Source organism: Microtus oregoni, unplaced genomic scaffold, assembly GCF_018167655.1.
Source record: "Microtus oregoni isolate MIOR12 unplaced genomic scaffold, Mior012 000033F_ref0000390, whole genome shotgun sequence".
Taxonomy (NCBI): Eukaryota; Metazoa; Chordata; class Mammalia; order Rodentia; family Cricetidae; genus Microtus; species Microtus oregoni.
The window spans coordinates 12,074,027-12,093,720 of NW_024543092.1; the positions used below are offsets into that span (position 1 = coordinate 12,074,027).

At 43.1% G+C, this 19,694-nt stretch overlaps 1 protein-coding gene across 4 annotated transcripts in view; it reads right to left on the minus strand.

Moving 5' to 3' along the window:
• Syne1 (spectrin repeat containing nuclear envelope protein 1) overlaps positions 1–19,694 on the minus strand; it is a 461,524-nt gene that overhangs the window by 194,867 nt on the left and 246,963 nt on the right. For all 4 annotated transcript variants that reach the window (XM_041680032.1, XM_041680030.1, XM_041680029.1 and 1 more), the window contains 10 exons: positions 18,803–18,956; positions 16,670–16,813; positions 14,751–14,915; positions 10,891–11,208; positions 9,556–9,711; positions 9,237–9,407; positions 8,024–8,350; positions 5,119–5,271; positions 4,578–4,745; positions 2,060–2,236 (listed from right to left, as the gene is read on the minus strand). In XM_041680032.1, coding sequence (XP_041535966.1) covers positions 2,060–2,236; positions 4,578–4,745; positions 5,119–5,271; positions 8,024–8,350; positions 9,237–9,407; positions 9,556–9,711; positions 10,891–11,208; positions 14,751–14,915; positions 16,670–16,813; positions 18,803–18,956 — 1,933 coding nt within the window. The remainder of the gene's footprint in view (positions 1–2,059; positions 2,237–4,577; positions 4,746–5,118; positions 5,272–8,023; positions 8,351–9,236; positions 9,408–9,555; positions 9,712–10,890; positions 11,209–14,750; positions 14,916–16,669; positions 16,814–18,802; positions 18,957–19,694) is intronic.

Here is a 19,694-nt window from a genome sequence, read left to right on the forward strand (position 1 = left end):
TCCAGAACTTGATACAAAATTCACTGGCCACAGTCCACTTTATAATTTCTGTATCTATCCACATATAACAACGTCAGATATAACAGACCCATTGTTCATATAAGGAATAAAATGTGTTAGAGTACATGAAGTCATTGAAATAAACAAGAACATAAGCCAGAGGTTCCCAAAACTTCTCTCTGTATTATAAATAGTGGAGTTTTTGTTGAAACTAGGAGCTAAAAATAAAAAGCAATGAATCGCCATTTTTAAAAGACAACCAAACTTCTCTAACTCCGACGCTTTTGCTAGGAATAAATAGCACACAGAGAAGTGGAGGAGCTTGAGAGACACATTCCACCATGGAAGCTATATTGGGGAACCACAGACCAGGGCTGGGCGATGGTTGAGAGCAGTGGCCCCAGGTTTGGTCCCCAGCACCACAAGACCGCTCATAGCCATTTGTAATGTCAGTTCCCAGGGGCTAAGAGCCCCTTCGGCTCTCTTCAGGAACTGTACACATCCATCATACAGTGCACATTCAGGCAAAACACTCATACACATAAAATAAATAAATCTAAAAATATTAAAAGAACAATTGAGATTCATTTCTATATGTTTTTCCGATATGACTATTCAATCAATTCATTTTCAATCATTTGATCAACTTGGCTACCTTGGTCTATAAAATGAGCTCAAGGCAGGCCAATGTAAGTTAGTATGTCTTCATTTTAAAAGAAAAAAACAAATATGTTATCAAGATGAATTTTTATAGTCTAAGGAACCAACCGCATCGTCTACAATTTCTGTTATTTCTCTCATTGTAAACACAGATCAGTCTCTCTTCCCAGTGTGTCCAATTAGTTCCTCCTGGCCAGCCTAGTGTAATACTTTAAAAACAGAAACACTTGACATGATTTAAAAATCCCACAATAACTGGGATGGTGATATACACTTTTACTTCCAGCACTCTGGAGGGAGAAATAGGTAGATCTCTGAAAGCTGGAGGCTAGCCTTGTCTACATAGTGAGTTCTACGCCAGCCAGGGTGAAATAGCAAAACTCTGTCTCAAAAACAACAACACACAAAACAAAGCTCATCACCACCACCACCAGAACAACCAAAATCAAAATAATAAAAACCAGTGCCTCTAACAATAGAAATCAACTTGCTGACAATACTAGTTATTATTAAAAGAACAGTTCTTATTTATTGTAGACCTATTTCTATGGTGTTGAGAATGCAGTTTTTGTGGAAATATACCCATTAAAGTACAATTCCAAACTGACAAGGACTTACTTCATATTTACAATTTTTATTCAAGTGCCCAAAAATATTCAGAGTAGAAAACTAGGCCCCCAAATGTTAAAAATTAATGAATGGTGAGAATGAAAATGCATTTATTTTAGTGCTTCAGAATAAATGGCAAACTATGGGGGGAGTTTTGATTGTGTGTAAAAAAAAAGATTAAAAACTGCCAATGTAAGTTTTCCTTTTGCTTGCTTTGAGACAAGGTCTCACTTTGCAGCCTAGCCTGGCCTTGAAGTCTTCCCAACTATCCTGCCTCAATCTTCCAAGTGTGGGGATTTTCGGCACGAGTCAATGCACCCAATTTGCTGAACAGCTTCTATCTTTCGTTTTGTCTGAGACAGGTTATATGTCACCCTGGCTGACTTGGAACTTGCAATGTAGTATAGTATGGGTGACTATGACCTTCGGGTCCTGTGACCTCTATTTCTATAGTGCTAAGATTACAGACATAAGACACCACTATTGGTTTATATGTGCTGAGGATCAGACCCTAGACATGGTGCATGCTAGACAGACATGCTGCAAAGTGAGCCACATTCCGAGCCTAATATGTTTTCATAATTAATCCTTTCTTTAAAGGGTTGGATGGAAGTGGACGTCTTATTTCCAAGCTTCCTCACATGGAACAGAGGCCCGACCTGCTTGTTTAGTTGTGAACTCCGTCTGCTTACGAAATACCAAAGCCACTCTAAAGATTTAGGCATTGGCTCATTTTTGAAAACCAGGCCTTCCTCTTCAGTCACTGTGGGGAAGCCTCCACAGCACTCACCCTCTGTGCTGTGCTGCAGATGGCCGAGTAGCTGTCCTTCGTGCCCTGCAGGTGAGCTTGCACGCTCTGTTTCTGCTTAGCTTGCAGGTGGTCTGGACACTGGGCTATCAAAGTGTCGCCTTTGGTTTTAAGGTCATCCAGGCGGTCTTCAAAGCCTGCTATTTCTTCCATCATCGCCTGCAACAGAAGAGGTGGAGAGCTCCCAGGATTCCATCTCCAGCTTGCGTCAACCTCTTTATTGAGCACCGAGTTTAAGATCTCATTTTATTGTCTAACAGACCTTTTAAAAGAGTTTTGTGATTTATCTTGGTGATGCTTTAGGTTAAAAAGCAAATGAGTATTTCAGGAAGCCACCAATGGGAAGAGTGAATGAGCTGCGGATCAGTCGCGTGACAGTGACAGTGAAGTGATTTCAGGGCTACAGTGTGTGCACAGGTGGCCTCAGAGAGGCACTGCTATGACCACACAGCCAGGGTCAAAAATGTCCACCTGTGGGTCACATCTGTTTGTTAGAACCTAGGCATTTTTTTTTGTTTTCTTTTTTAACCTCAGATGATATACTATTTAATTTATCTACTGCTCTGGTTTCTGTAATAATACAATATAAAATTTACATTCAATAACATTTAGATAATAAAAATAACTATCATGCTTACAGTTAATTGTTCACTGTAATCTGGAAATTATAAATAAGCCATTGTCATGCAGATGAGGGACTAAAGCCCAGAAAGGTCATATCAAGGTAACCTAGCCTCCCAGTTTCGGACATATCCTTCTGGACTTCGGGCCCCACAGCTCTTCTCATATTCATTATCCAGTGAGCATGCTCACAGATTGTTCAGGGAGCAAGAAGCAAGCTTGTCAAATGAGGCTAGAGACATTATAGGTCACACAATACTATGGCAAGAGTCACATTCCAACACAAGGGTGCCTGGGGGGGATACATCTCTACATAATGGAATCATGGTTGGGCTCTTAGGGGATGCTGCATTTTCCTCTGTCCAGTGGGCTTGTGTGAGTGGATATTAAACAAACGTGGGAACCGCTTTTGTCTTCAGTTTAAAACTGACGTATTATATCCTAGGCTAGAGAGAGAGGGGAAGAGGGAGAGAGGGAGAGGAGAAGGAGAGGAGAAATCACTCCCCCAGATTCCTGCAGGAATGGACTATCTACTGGGTTAGTATATGTACTGGTTAGTCTTTTGACATCATGACACAAGCTAGGGTCATCTAAGAAGAAGGACCATCAGTTGAAAAAAAATGTCTCTATGAAATTGGTCTTTGGGAAACTCTGTAAGACATTTTCTTGATTAATGATTGATGTGGGAGGTCCCAGTGTACTATGGGCAAGGCCACTCTTGGGCAGGTGGTCCTGAGTTGTATAAGAAAGCAGCTGAGCAAGCCATAGCAAGCAAGGCAGTAGTGTGCATCCTCCATGGTCTCTGTTTCTGTCCCTGCGCTGAAACCCCCACCCTGACTCCCTCTGTAAGCTGTAAGGTGAAATAAATCCTTTTCTTCCCAGGTTGCTTTTGGCCATGGTAGTTACCACAGCAACAGGATGCAAAATAGGAGAGCATGTTTTTGGAGCCTGCCAATATCAGCGCGATAGCTGTTTGTTCCCCATCCATGTTCTGAGCACACCCGACCCCACTTAGCTTCCAGGATCAAATGAGACCCAGCATGTTCACAGAAATCTGGTCATAGATTAGTAGTTGATTTTCTACAACTATTTGTGAGGTGAAAATTTCCTTCTGGCAACGAGGCTTATGTCTTCACGGCACACCACAGGGTATTGATTTACTTCGCAGATAAAATTATTTCTCCTTAAGATCAGAGTAGGTCATTCCATAAAATGGTCCACATGCCATCTGTCAGTATCATGTGTAATTACTAAGAACACAGACCTGCGAAGATAAGAATGTCTGCCCTCAGTGTTGCCCTCAGTGGCTCACAAAGTGCTTGCACAAATGCCATTCCCTAGGGTTTCCAGCACAGTTACGAGGTGAGACAATAGGACAACTACCCCAGAGGCTCAGGTCCCAGTTAGGAAGGATATGTGGCTGGCGTAGACTGCAGACTGACTCCCAGTCCTGTGTTCCATGGCTGGCATGTGTTTCTAAAGTAGGAGGAATCTCTTCCTTTGCTAAAAGATCCGTGCTGACTAAATTCCAAGACCAAAAAAGACAAAAACAAAAACAAAACAAAACAAACAAACAAAAAAAAACAACAAAAACTATGAGCTCAACCGAGTGCAGCGTGCTCAGAAGCCGAGTGCTATGAGCTGAGTAATCTTTACTCTCCCAAGGATATCAAGTTCAGTGGCTCTAAATTGTCAGCTGCACGTGAGGCTCACATGAGGCTCTTGAAGCACAGTCGTAATTCAGAGCTGCACTTGAAGACACACGTTTACACATGCATATGCACACGTGTGTACCCACATGCACATACGCACAGACACATGCAGGCACATACACAGTGTCGGGGCTGTCAAAGCCCCCGGGGGGTGAGAGTAGTTCTACCTTGTGATGGGCAAGCTGCTGGGTAATGGTCTCCAGGCTGCTGGCCTCCAGAAGGTCGGGTGCCACCAGGCGGCTGGACATCTGCAGCAGCCACTTTTCTACCTCTTGGAGTTCACTGTTGTAGTCTTCGTGGTCTCGGACTTTAGCTTCCAGATTGAGGACGTGCTCCTGCAAAACCAGGCATGTGTCAGAGTTGACTTTTGAGTCTAAGACAGATTCAGAATTGTGTTATATTTAAACGATGTCTCGGATAACTCGGAAGCTAGGCAAACTGGATTGTGCCAGAAACCACCAGGATGGGGCTAGGAGGCAGCTTAGGTGTAGAGTGTATGGATAGTACAGTCAAGGGCATGGGCTCCATCCCCAGCGTCTAATAGGAAGTGAATTACATGGAAAACCATCAGGAATGGGAAAATCAGCTGTCATGCTATTAAAGTGCCTCTGGCCGATGCCAGTCCTCAAAAGTCTATAGTAGAGGAAACAGAAGCAGGCTTTGTCACCTCCTGGGTAGTCAGCATGCTCAGTGCCTCCCCTTCCTCACCTTTCCTATGCTGCAGAGGTCCTGGAAGTCACTTTGAAGTTTCTGTATCTTGTCCTTTAGCGTCTGATCCTGTACCAGTTCCAGAAGCGCCTCGCCCTTCTCTCGCACCGAGTTCACAGATGGCTCATGGGACAGCACCATTTGTTGTAGTGACTTGAGTCACAGAGACAAAAAAAAAAAAAGCAGCCACCTCATTGGGGTGAACAAGGAGAAAATACACAGGTGCCTGTGGAAGCCACGACACCACCTCCCTCAGAGAAGGATCTGGCAAATATTTATTGACTCAGTGAAGTACAAAGCATTAAGAAGAGAATATTAAGAGAATATTTTGCCATAGCTTGTGCTATTTTACATTATTATGGGGGGGGGAGGCACATGTAATAGCCTTGCATGGAGGAGAAAAACAGAAAACTTGTCATTTAGCGAAACTGAACACAGCTCTTATTTCTGCCTCCCACTTCATTACTTTCTACAGATAAATGCCAACAAAAGGGACCAGCTTTCAGTTCAGAGAGCATGATGTCTGTTGCAGCTTGAGTTAAGAGTTGGACCTAGGTAGAAAATGCCCAGCACTTGCTGAGACAGGTTCAAAACATACTTAACTACGCTAGGAAATCAATCTGAATTGGGGGAGGAGAAGAGGGGAGACTCATGAGGACATCTTCAGTGTCAAGCTGCCAGGCCTGGAGGGGAGGCCGGGCACAGTATCACAGCTAGAAATGTCAGTAGCTTCTGGAGAAGCGGGGTGAGCCTGCATACTGTCATCCCTAAAGACTGTTGATAAATCCTTAAGGGCCATTTAGCAAACCCCAATGGCCTATAACTTTGTCAAGGTACTGAGTCATTAATTTGACACACACACACACACACACACACACACACACACACGTATATGTATATATGTGTACACACGCATATGTATATATGTCTTTCTATCTTGATCTATGCCTGATTTTCTTTAGTTAAGACCAGTGGGCAGAAATGTTTAAGGCATCTGTGACAAAACATCACATATTAGTGGAAGGCAATTTTTCGGTGATTATTTTGAAAGTCTGAGCAGGTGAAATTTCTAACTTTCTCTACCTGTTTATATCTCCTCTGTATCTCTAGAATGTATTAATGATCCTCTAGAAACTAAATTCCCTGGTGTTTACCTGTTGTAGAATATTATTTTAGGGTGTGTTGTTTTTTTGTTTATGCTGCTTTTGTCTAACTCTGTGAAGCTGTGTTACTGTGCCTGTCTAAAACACCTGATGGTCTAATAAAGAGCTGAATGGCCAATAACGAGGCAAGAGCGAAAATTGGCAGGGCTGGCAGGCAGAGAGAATACATAGAAGGAGAAACGAGGATGAGAAGGAGAAATGAGAGAACAAGGAGAGGAGGACATCCGGAGCCAGACGCCCCGCCACACAACCAGTCACAGAGTAAGTGTGAAAGTAAGATATACAGCAGCAAGAAAAGGAAAAAGCCCAGAGGCAAAAGGTACTTGTGGGTAAGTTAAGAGAAGCTGACAAGAAACAAACCAAGGTAAAGCCATCACTAAAAATAAACCTCCATGTGTGATTTATTTGGGAGCAGGATGATGGACCCTCAAAGAGCCAAAAGAGAAAATAAAGAAAAGATAAAAATCATATAACATTCCTTCTAATTTGATGTGGGAGTGTCATATATCAATCTGTTGATTTCATTGGTTAAGCAATAAAGAAACTGCTTGGCCCTGATAAGTTAAAACATAGGTGGGAGGAGTAAACAGAACAGAATGCTGGGAGGAAGAGGAAGTGAGCTCAGACTCGACAGCTCTGCTCTCTGGAGCAGAGACGCCATGCTCCGCCCTCCTGGGCAGACGCACGCGATGAAGCTCCGACCCAGGATGGACGTAGGCTAGAATCTCCCTGGTAAGCCACCTCGTGGGCTACACAGATGATTAGAAATGGGCTAAATTAATATGTGAGAATTAGCCTAGAAGAGGCTAGATAGAAATGGGCCAAGCAGTGTTTAAATGAATACAATTTGTGTGTTGTTATTTTGGGGCATAAGCTAGCCAGGCGGCCGGGGTGCTGGGGACGCAGCCCCGCCGCTCCTATTACTACACTAATTAGTCAGTTAGAAGTCATTGTCTTTAAACCATGCTATCTCATTTTCAATTTGCTGTGATTCAGATTCTAGGACTGGGAACCAAGGAAAGAACGGAAGTGACTATACTGGGATAGATGTGATATCAGTGAACAGGTCACATTTGAAAATTGTGCAGTCAAGCTACAGGGAAAAAAACTTGCAAAAGTATCTCATAAGATTTTTAAGCTGATGAGTTTGTGGTAGGATTTTTAGCTACACAAGGCCCTTGATTCAGAGTTGAACATTCTTGAGAAGATCCATATAGCTGTATCACAAAGGTATATTGATTGATTATATTAACTTTTGAATTTTAGCCCCTAATAGGAAGAATCATGCCAAAGTTATATGTTTTGCCAACTATAGTAAGGAGAAGCCATGTAGCCCTACTGGAGACAGATGCTAGAAACTTTACCAGGTGATCCACAGCCTCGTGGTGATACACAGATAGTAATCTCTAGTAAGAAACAGTATCTAGTAAGATAGTATCTCTAGTAAAAGATGTGTTAAATTAATATGTAAGATCTAGTCAATAAGAAGCTAGTGCTAATGGGCCAAGCAGTGATTTAAATAATATAGTTTCTGTGTGATTATTTTGGGTCTGAGCTGCCGAACGGCCGAAACGAACAAGTGGCCTTATTATAACAATATAGCTGCATAAACCGGCAGCAAAGAGGATATATAGGTGTACCCTTCAGCACCTGTGTGGGTGAAGACTTTTGGAATAAACTCTCTCCCGTTCAGTCCTTTCCTGATGCCCACACACATGTGCTAGTAGCTTGCAAGGGACTACCTTGTATTTGGATAGCTGCGCCTTTTTCTCATACAGTTCCATTTTGGGTTCTTCAGGTGTGTTCAGGATTTCCTGGTACTCTGCCATCCATCGGGTCAGCACTTTGCACTTATCTGAGAACTCTTTGGCCAGGTGAAGGCCCTTCTCCAGGCTCATGTGCTCCTTCCGCACCGTGCCAGTCAGGTCCTTCAGCTGTTCCATGTGGCCATGGATCTCCTTCCTCAGTTCCTCAGCCTCGTTTTCCTCCAGGAACTTTACAGCCCTCTCCCCTTTCTCTCGAGCTGATTTCAGCAAACTGTGGCCCTTCTCCATGTCTTTTAATAAAACCTGAGAAAGAAAGCAGATTACTATTGCTGTGGAATGACCAAAAGCAACTTGAAGAGGTAAGGGTTTGTTTCACTCAGTTCCGAAAGTAGGGAAGGCAGAAACCAGGAAGCAACCACTGATGCTTAGCCTACTGTAACATAAACCCTGGACCACCAGCCCAGGGATGGCACCACCCACAATGGGCTGGGCTCTACACCATTGATCACTAATTGAGAGAATGCCGTATAGGCTTGCCTACAGGTTATTTTCTCCATTGAAATTCCCTCATCTCAGATGACTTTAGCTTGTGTTGATATAAAACCAGACAGCACAGAGCAAATGCAGTGTGGATCTTATTGTTGTTGTTATTATTATTATTGCAAATAAAGGTTTTCAGATTCTATTTGGAATCATTCTGTAGTCTCTGTAGTCCCTTAAAATAAGTTTTTGAAGTTTTTTTTTCCAGGTTGGACCTATCAAGGAATCTGAAGTTCCTTTCTTTAATTCAACACAGGATTTAAATCTTGATCATTATACCATTTTCAAGTCAGAGACTTAAAGAGGAATCTGATGTGTCTTTTATCCTCAGCAAACTTTCATCCCCCAAAATTTTGTTTGCTAGTCTGCTAATATACCTAGATGTGAATTTAAGATCTAACCATTAGGATTTGTCAACTTCAGACATGGTGGACAGTTGCCCATGGGCCATTCATGAGACTGTGCCTCACACATGAGTGGAATCAGCTTTGGCCTTAAAGCATGTATAACCATATTTGGACTAAAATGATAAATTGAGAGCTATCAGCAGTTTGAAGTCAGGAATAGATGCATGCTTCTAGATCTACCTAGTGGAAGAGGATCATGAGCGGATGAGGGGGGGGTTGGAGATAGGAGGATGTCTGCCTACCTCCAATGTCTTCAACTTCTTCCCCATCATTACTTCATCGACTTTATCTATCTTGGTAGCCACATTCTTGAAGTTTTTATGGGTGGAGCCATACCAGTCTGCATAGCAGCTGAGGGATGATTCCGTTTCCTCCAGACTCTGGATTTCCTCTTCTAAGAATTTTATTTGCTCCTGTGAAAGCAAAGAGAAGACTGAACCACGGTCAGAAGCCCCAAGGCCAGGGCCGCTGTGGACCATCAGACATCTCCAGTAGGAGCCGGTGAAGACCGCATAGGCTCATGATGCCAGCGGTCTCTTGTAAATGTCAGGGGCAGCTCACCAACACTTGGAGCAGCAGGGCCTGGTAGCGGGAGGTCAGCTGGGTGGCCTGGCTGCCCATCCTGCTGCTCGCATGGCTCTCCTCCAGGAACTCCTGTGCTCTGCTTCCCACCTCCTCAACTTCATCTCTGTGTGCTGACAGGTCTTCATGCCACTTCTGCAATGACATCAGAACCAGAAGAAGAGGAGCTCAGTCCTGGACAGTCTTAGATTGGAGAGACGCTGTATGTACCATCTGAAGGGAACATGATTTGCACACGTGTTTATGAATATGTTTATTCTGAGCTACAATTCTGAAAATGTGTCAAATATGATCTTTGTGAAAAATCATGTCACAGCAATGTGATAATGGTTGTGTACTTGTAACTCTCGGCCCCTTCCTTTAAACACCAGCTCCTGTGGTGTAATGGTTAGTGCTTTGGACTCTGAATCCAGCGATCAGAGTTCATATCTTGGTAGAACCTGCTCCTTGAGGAAGAGACCTGGTCAGTTATCCCCATCAACTTAGACCATGAAACCCAATATAAACGGACTGCCTATGTGGGTTTCAGCATAGCCGGGGGCATGTGTCACTATTCACCTTCCTATACACATTATTCTTTGGTGCAAACGCCTTTTTTTTTTTGCAGATGCCTTTTTAAAGAGTGTCTCACATCTTCCCTTGCAGTTTAACCAGTCTTAAAATACTAAAATGAATAACGAGAACAAATTACCAAGGCCTATAAATTGTTTTGAGTGTGTGCAAGGAACTTATATAAAAATTAGAAAGAAGCTAGTTATGAATTACTAACTTATAGAACTGTATTAGATCTCTTTTATATCATAGTCATAATTGTAAAAGATTGTTGCTTCTGTATTTCTATAGTGGAAATCAGCAGACATGGAAAATAAATATAATAGTTTCACAAAACTGTATTCTACTTTAAAGTTTTCATGTTTTTAACATTTAGTGACTAATGTGTGTGGACTTGTGTGTGTGTGTGTGTGTGTGTGTGTGTGTGTGTGTAGGGCAGAGGACAACATTAAGGTGGTTCTGTTCTTCCCATATGGGTGCTAGGGACCAGATTCAGGTAATGAGACTGTGCAACAAGCACTTTTACCTGCCGAGCCACCTCACTGGCCCAGCACCAAACCATAGTCTGTCCAAGATGAACCTAAGAAGTAATGGCTGCAAAGAGAACCATTTCATTTATTTTAAATGTTCTAGACCAGCATAGTGAAAACTCGGAAGACGTTCATCTCAGTCAGACAACTTCTAAGTGGTTCCATGAAACAAACTACAAGCTCTGCAAGGCAATTTGCTTTGACAAGGCTCAGGAATTTCCCGGGATTGCACCTTCATCTGCAGCAACTGTATCTCCTTGGTGGATCGGCTACTCTGGCAATCGCTCCTGACACTGATTTTCTCCTCCATTCTCTTGAGCCATTCATCCACTTGCTGGAACTTCTGCTCCATCAGTCTCAGTTTGTTCACCACACTGTTGAACTGCGTCCGGGTCTCTGCCAGTCTGTGCTGGTAAACCTGCCAGTCCTGACGGAGGGATTCCAGCACTCTATCTTCTGCCTGGGGGATGCCCGACGGGATCACGTCCTCCCGGGTGTGCAGCACCGAGTTCAGCAGGGCCTGCCCCTCTGCACAGCGCACTTGAAGCTCCTGCGGGCAAAAGGGCAAGGGCATCATGACTCACTAGTTCACACCAATGTATCTCAGCTAAACCATCTTGGGCCAGCTCGTAATTCACATGTGATTTCATTCTGCACTACTAAACAATGCATATCTGTATCTCTAACAGTGAACATTGCCTTCCTATGTCTGGAGAAAGAGCCTGAAAATTTCCCAATTAAAATACGAATACCCACCAGGTCATGATGGGGCACACCTTTAATCCCAGCATTCATGAAGAAGAGGCAGGCAGATCTCTGAGTTCAAGGCCAGCCTGGGCTACAGAGTGAGTTCCAGGACAGCCAGGGTTATTATACACAGAAAACCTGTTTTGAAAAACAAAAACAAACAAAAAAAACCCAAAGTAAATAAAAAATAATGATTCCTGGGAGTTCGAGGCCAGCCTGGTCTACAAGAGCTTAGTTCCCGGACGGGCACCAAAAGCTACAGAGAAACCCTGTCTCGAAAAACCAAAAAAAAAAAAACAAAAACAAAAAAAAAACAAAAAAATAATGATTCCCAGTTAAGTTTTTGAAATTTGATTATTTTTTTAGCTTTAGGCAAAAGCAGTCATGACAAAAGTAATATTGCTTAAAACATTAAGTCAGGCTTATTACAGCTCAGCATCTTCTTACACAGCTTTTAGGGCTGGTGGCTTTGGCATTAACTGGATTCTACAGTGACTGCTGAGAAAGGAATTGTGGATCCTCTTCATGGCAAGAGGTGGAAGTCCTTTCCAGGTTTATGCTCTAGGGAATGTGGTAGCCCAGAAAATTTGGGCCAGTCCCCTTTGTAGGCATATAGACCTGGAAGGTTGAATCATTACACCAGCCTTCTAGATGCTCCTATATTCAAATATATTCTCTTGACCTCAGTATAAGCCCCAAAGAGTCACCCTAAACAAATGAGTGTGAACATATATTGAATAGCATACATTGCTTTTTTATAAAAACACATCCTTAACTATTCTGGCAAAAATGGTATTATATACTTTAAATTCTAGTCATAAGAAATCAACACGTGTTGAACAATATGATTATTTGTAATAAAAAGAACCATGTAAACCACCACCATGAACATTAAAGGCAGCCATGCACACAGTCAGAATTAGCACAACACTCACACAAACATGGAGGCTTTCTTAGAAAATTCTTTCATTCTTTTTCAAGGTTATGCAGTATAAATTCTCCTTAATTTGTTTGCACATTATTCCTGCAAAGGGGCCTGGAAATCAACGCCTTAGGTTTTGCAGGACTTTGGGCTGTGCTATGATTGTGTAACTCTGCTGGGGCAGTACCCACCCAGCCATAGACAGGATCAATGAGTGTGGCTGTGTGCCAATAGAACTTTCTTAAAGCACAGACATTGTGGCCATGTGCCGTAGTTAACTGATACCTTCTCTAATTTATTAATCTCACTTTATCTCCTCTTCCAAGTTTTATAAAAATAGTTCTATCTATTATATGTCATCATTCTACTAAATAAATTCTCATCTATCCAAATATATGAAGTATTTATGCCAAAGAAAAGCATAGCTTGATACTTAAGTATGGATAATATGTTCCATGACTTGAATTAGACCCTCAGTTTATATAAAGTAATTGGTGTCTATGGTCTATAAAATTGTGGGTCTCCTAAATTATAGTCTTTATTTGATTATGAATTTAACAGTTAAGTATGGTTTTCTTACTTTTCACTTAATCTCACTATGTGGCGTCAGAAAGGCTGTCTTGTGCTTGATGTTACCTAGTAACAGACTCCACACCACTGGCCATGGGTGGGAGAACGTAAGGATACTGGAGTGGCCCTGTCTTGTAGCCACGTAGCAGGGAGTTACAGTGCTCCACTTCCATTTCCTGCCACGGCCTTTCTCCTTCCTCTTCAGCATTTGTGGAGACTTAAGTCAGACAACGTAGAAGAAACACATGGGTGGCAAGGGCCTGGAGTCTGAGCCGTGCTAATCTGACTTAACACACTTTGAACCAAAACAAGAGAAGCACATAGGCAGGAACTTGCTGGTTCCCTTCATGCACAGCCGCTTACAGAGGTCATCATTTGCTTCCCAGGGTGTCTGGCATGGTAGTGAGAAGAGAGCTATTTAAGGACACAAAGTCAGCTGCTCGCAAGTGAATAGGAACAGCTGTTGGTTATCGGGAAAGCTGCCTGTAGGCCCGGCATTCAGGAGACTAAGATAGGAATATCCTGAGCTCAAGGCTAGACTGGGCTGTATACCAGAACCCTGCCTCAAACAATAATATGCATATGTACATGCGTGTCTACATATATGCACTAAAAGCCGGGCCTGTAAGATCTCAGAGATCAGAGCACTTAGTATTATAAGGCAGGGCAGATGAGACTCTGTAACTTGTATAACTTGTACTGTTTGTTATCTAGTATTTATTATCTTTAAGTAGGATAGTTTCTTCTCATTTAATCTTCACAGTTGTGTGGAGGAAACCATGAGAGAGCTTCTTTCCTGTCTGAAGTTGCCTAATACCAGGTCGCTCGGAGAAGTAGAGTCCAAGTTCCCTTACCCCAACCTGTGTGCTTGGCATTACACAACCCGTCTTGAGACTCAGCAGAATGTCATGGCAGTTGCGCATATCAGGGAAAACCATGAGAGGCTTCGCCTCTCCTACTCATCCTAGCTGTAGGGATAGCTTGTGAATCTTGAACCAACTCTATTTGGGATCCACAGCATGCTAAGAAGTTCTAGAACACTCCCCGGTGGGACATGGGGTGGTTTTCTCAGTCTTTTCCAGTTCTTTATTCTGTGCTCCTAGAAGCCTTCTCCTGGAGACCTCCCTGACTCTGCCTAACCCTGCAGTGATGAATGATTAGGTTTCAGAGCTGCCATAAGTTCCCTTGCATTCATCTATTACTGTCTTTACCTCATTGTGTACAACAATGTACTCATGGGTTTTCTTTCCTCACTAAACGTATGAAATTAATGCCCAAGCCATCGTCACATGCTGTTGCTTGTGAAGTGTTTGCTCTGTGTTCGGTGTGGAGTAACTAACTGAAGGAGTGAATACGGTTGAGAGCTGTTGACCATTGTGCCCACCCTATCTGCAGTGTCCAGAGGACCCACGTGCCCCCAGCTACGCTGATTTCTTCTTGAATTCTCAGCCAAGTCCCACACCCTCCAGAGGGCTAGAGGTTTTGATTGAAGCCAAGTAGCTACAGATTGCGCTATCAGTTTCACTCAGAGCCTGCAATATTTTGTTGGGGCTCGCTGTTTTATCCTTCATCTGAAACGTCCTTTGGAGAGCAACAGGCAGGTGTTTTTGTTAGGCAAAACCATGCACTAGCTCAGTAGCCACCCTGGTAGCCGAATGAGTCCTCCAAGAGCTGGTTTTGTTGGTTTAAATTGCCTAACAAATGATGGGAACTTGAACATTCCAGACCAAGCCTTCCCTTAACTGAATGCGTATCAGCTCTCTGTTGGAGCCATGGTCACATCCACTTCCCATCATTTGACCTTATAATTCCATTTTCATAGAAAGGGACCCTTGGATTTCTGATAGAATTACCTGGAGATCCCGCAATGCTGTCTCATGAGTGTGGCTGTCACCCTCAAGGGCCGAGCATCGGTCAAGCTTCTCTTGTTCTTGCCCCAGCCAATTTTCAAATGTCTTTAGGTCTCTCTGGTACTCCTGGTGAAGGCGAACCAGCCTTTCTAATTTTGTTACTGCTTCCTGTGATCAGTATTTAAAAGAGTTAAGAAAGAAACATATCACTGAATGCAGAGTTCGTTTTTGGAGTTACATTTTCTTTAACGTGTGTGTGTGTGTGTGTGTGTGTGTGTGTGTGTGTGTGTGTGCATGCATGCACATGCACGCGTGCTGCTCAGTGCCTGTGAAGGTCAGAGCTAACTTTTGGGTTTCAACTCTCTCCTTCCAGTGTAGGGATCTGGCTCAAACTCCAGTTGTCAGGTTTGGTGACAAGAGCCTTTGCTTGCTGAAACATCTTGTCAGCTACATTCTTGAAATTTTAGAACAGCATAATTATAAGCTCATTAGAAAAATGAGTAATTTCCCTTTTAAAAGAACCTTTAAATTCCCCATACAGAAAGAGGACAGTTGACGGCTGACAGGGAGTGAGGTTAATTGAAGTAAATACATTCAAAATATACTGTATGACATTCTCACAGAACCAATAAAAAATGAACAAGAAAAAGGAAAAACAATCATATTTCTCTCTAAGGAAAAGAATAGCAAAATATAAAAACAAATACTTAAGTCTGGAAAGATCTTGAAGATCACTGTGAAATAACCACCTGGTCTGAATTTTCAATGACAAGTTAATGGTCACGTCACAAATGAAGGGATTTTACTTTTCTTAAAAATTCAGTTAGTAGTGAAAACCAAAACGGTTACATTATGTCTTAAGTGAGAGTTAGGAGTTGGAGAACTTATTTTCCTGGACTTTGTCTAAAAACGGAGAATGTGCTCCTGTAAGGTGTCACCATTGTCCTTGGGAAGCCTAGATGACAAACGGTGAATGCTACCAGGTTTCTGTTGGTTACTGAGACTCTACCACCACGGGGGTAATAAGCCAATCAAACCGAATTAATAAAGCTGGGTTTAATCTGAGCAAAGCACTCCTGGGTGACCCTCAGGAGGGTGTGAGAGGTCTCACATGGCAGGTAGGGCTACCCAGTCTTTTTTTTTGGGGGGGGGGGTTGGTTTTTGGTTTTTTGAGACAGAGTTTCTCTGTAGCTTTGGAGTCCATCCTGGAACTAGCTCTTGTAGACTAGGCTAGCCTTGAGCTATCAGGTCTTAAGGAGCCTATAGGCCAGGTCTTGAGCAGCCCCGAGGAGGGGCTGACTTTTGGCAGGCTTTCTCATGGGTGCAGTTTGAAGAGGACAGCGCCAGGGAAGGCTGCTCAGTGGCTGAGGGCAGGGTCTGGAATGGGGCTCTGAGCTGGAGATTCCAAACAATTGTTTTATATTTTATAAAATTCCCATAGCCAAACGTCACATAGAATTTAGGATTTTTTGCTAGGTGGTGGTGGTACATGCCTTTAATCCCAGCACTCGGGAGGCAGAAGCAGGAGGATCTCTCTTAGTTCAAGGCCAGCCTGGTCTACAAGACCTAGTTCCAGGACAGGCACCAAAGCTACAGAAAAACCCTGTCTCAAAAAACAAAACAAAAAGAAAAGAATTTAGGATTTTTCAATGTGGACGCTCTCTGAAATTTTTTGTGACAATATTACATTTCTAGTTGGGTTTTTTTGTTGAGAATTATTTTTTTCTACATTAACTTTCAGGTATTAAAAATATTCAAAGTGTTGTTTAATATTGTTAGTGATATTTTTAAAATGTGAAGATTCAGTTTGTTTTACACTGTTTTCACAAGGTTGTTGGTCTTGGAAAGCACTGAGTGATTAAGTTATCCCAGTTCTCCACTCTCCTACCTGGGTGAATCCACTGGACTCGGGTTAGCCATACCTTGGCCCGTTCTTTGATGGCTTGGTGTCGCTCCTGCAGATCCTGCAGCTCTAACTGGGTGACGTAATGCTCGGTCATGCCTGCCCTCTTGACTTCAATGGTCTCCAGCAGGCTGCTGTGACTCAAGACTTCTTCGTTTAGCAGCTAGAGAACAAAAGGATAAAAAGTTAAAATGAATTGCTCATGAACAGGTACACTAATGATCTTGCAAAAATTAAGGAGTATTAGCATGACAAAGGACCTTTAGCTATCCATCCCCTCACTTTAATTATACAGGTGTGTGTGTGTGTGTGTGTGTGTGTGTGTGTGAAAACTATATATATAATGTTTCTATGTTATTTCATATCTGGTCCAGAATGACTCTGAGACATCATTTCTCAATTATCTATTTTATATTTCTGCTTGAATATTTCAAATTTCTTATATCTAGAAATGGCCTCCTGATTTCCACTGTCTTTTATCTTTCTGTCTTATCCAGCTTTCTCCCCCAGCTTTTTTTTTTTTTAAAGGAAATGCCACTCCCACCCACCTCACCTCATCTCTCAAATAGCCAATCTGGAACATAGGAAGGAGTCACCTGCTATCTCACCTACTCCAGGCCTCTCTTAACTTTCAATTAGATTTTAGCAGGAGGCCCTTAGACAGAAGTCAAGTGGCAGATTAGGTGGTAGGCTGAGATGGGGAGTCTATTGGAGGCTTCACACAGTGCAGGAGGAGGTGCCTGTGCCCTCCCCCAGGTCATCCCTAGCACCGTTCACTGTTATCTCTGCTCCAGCAATTCTCATCCCATAGTGCACCAGGACCCCTCCTTCCTGAACCTATGGATGTGATAGACTCAAGTCTTCAATCCCTCCAGACTATTCTCTGTGCTCAATCCTATAGGGCATAGTCAGCCTGTCTCCTGTTTCAGAAATGCCTTTCTTGTTCCTCTGCCCTGACTCCAAACAATCTATGCTAACCCTTTCCAAATTAGCGTCTCACACCTCACAGTATAGCTTTGTGATATCTCCCAGTTGTAATTCTTACTTAAATGCATATTAGTGAGTGTACACATCCCTGGCAGAATGCAACCTTTGCTTGAGATCTTACAAATACCACTTATATGATGTAAGCAATGGGGAACCAATGAGGGAGCTCTCAAAGAAGGGAGGTGTTCACTTTTACACGAATACAGCAGCCAATTGGTCAACAAGAAACAAGGTGAGGCTTAGCCGTAGAACTCAGGAGAACAGATGGGTCAGCAGTAACTAGTGGCGATGCTATGGGAACGAGAAAGATGGATCCTGGGGTGAGCAGGTGGCCAACGTAAGCTGTCACATAAGAGACGACACAAATAAGCAGAAAAAGTGTAGCGTGAAGGATTTCCACACAGAATATAGTAAATTCAGTTTAAGACCTGATATTCCAATGAATTCGCCCTGGAGGGAGGAATCCAGCAAAGGGCTCCAGTATGTTATGTCTGAAGATTGCTTCAATGAAAGCGGATTTTTGTTTGTTTGTTTGTTTTTGTTTGGGGGAGACAGGGTTTTTCTGTGTCTCTCTGGCTGTCCTGGAACTCGATCTGTAGACCAGGCTGGCCTCAAACTCACAGAGATCCTCCTGCCTCTGCCTTCCCAGTGCTGGGATTAAAGGTATGTGCCACTCACCCAGCTAATGAAAGGGTTTTTTATTTAAACTCTTTACATATTTTAAGACTTTCTCATATAGCATTAGAACCATATGATGTTGATCAAAATTGTCCACAAGTAGTAATATAGGGCCTATTGTTTAGCTCTGTGTTGGTCCGACATGTATAAGGCCTTGGGCTTAATAGCCAGCATTGAGGGTGAGAGAGCAGGCAGGAAAAAAAAGCAAAAGGCAGTGGTAATACAAAAGAATGCAATAAAAAGAAAATGTGCACTTCTGACATTAAGAAGTGACAACTTTTTAAATCGTCTATGTCATAAAACATGGGTCTATATGATTATCTAGAAAAGAAAATCTTCACTCCTGAGAAAAATAACTAAAAACAAAATTCTACTTTAGGACGATATTAGAAATTACAACGCAAGCTTCAAATATCATTCCCCTGTATGTGCATCCCTGGTGCCTGGAGTTTATGACAGAACGCAGAGTGTGTAATCCATCTCGAACCTTGGCCTTCCCAAGAGCCGTCACTTTCTCCCGCAGCTCTGTGTGCTGTCTCTCCGACTCGTTCAGGCTGCCTTCCACACCATCCATCCAGCTGGAGAACTGCCGTACGTCGTCCTGGTAACTTGTCCACTTAGAGAGTGCTCCTTCCAGCTGACTGAAAGGGGGGAAAGGTCAGTACCCCATCTGACTATCTTTACCCGGCTGATGTCTGTCGTGTGCATTCGGTCCCCTCCAGCCAGCAGAGGGTGGAGAGGCCCGGGGCAGACAGCTGGCAACTTCAGAGAGCAGGGTGCATTTAAATCCAAAGTGGGCTGAACATGACCCCTAGAGGGTCAAGGGGACACCAGGCCCTGGGAGAGACTGAAGGCCACCCAGAGTAGGATCTCCAGGTCAAGTCAGAGCAGAACTCTGACCACAGAGAAAGTCCACACTTACTCCAGCAGGTCAAACTATCAGGTCATCCACAGTGGAGTGACAGGGAGGAGTGACAACCAGAAGGAAGGACATAAGCACAGTGACCATTTTCCATGAAGTTTAAAAATCAGAAAACCACAATGGAAAATAGGACCATATTTGCTGACGTGGTCTAAATATTAAAACATAATATTTTCCTGACAGATAAGTCCTTCCTTCACACATTTAATGCTGTGGATTATTGAGACTGATCTACCTGCTATGATTGGCCTCTCACAGGTATCCTCAGATTTCCCACTGCAGAGGGCTGCTGCTGGCTGGGGACACTCCTGGTCCATGCTACACTCTGAGAGCGCTGAGAACAGTGAGTGCCAAGGAATTGCCAGCCCCTAATAGAAGGCCCTCAACTCTCTCCTGTGTCCTGTTTGCTTCCCCACCAGTATCTATCTCCACGTTCTGCCCCTGATGGGATAACTTG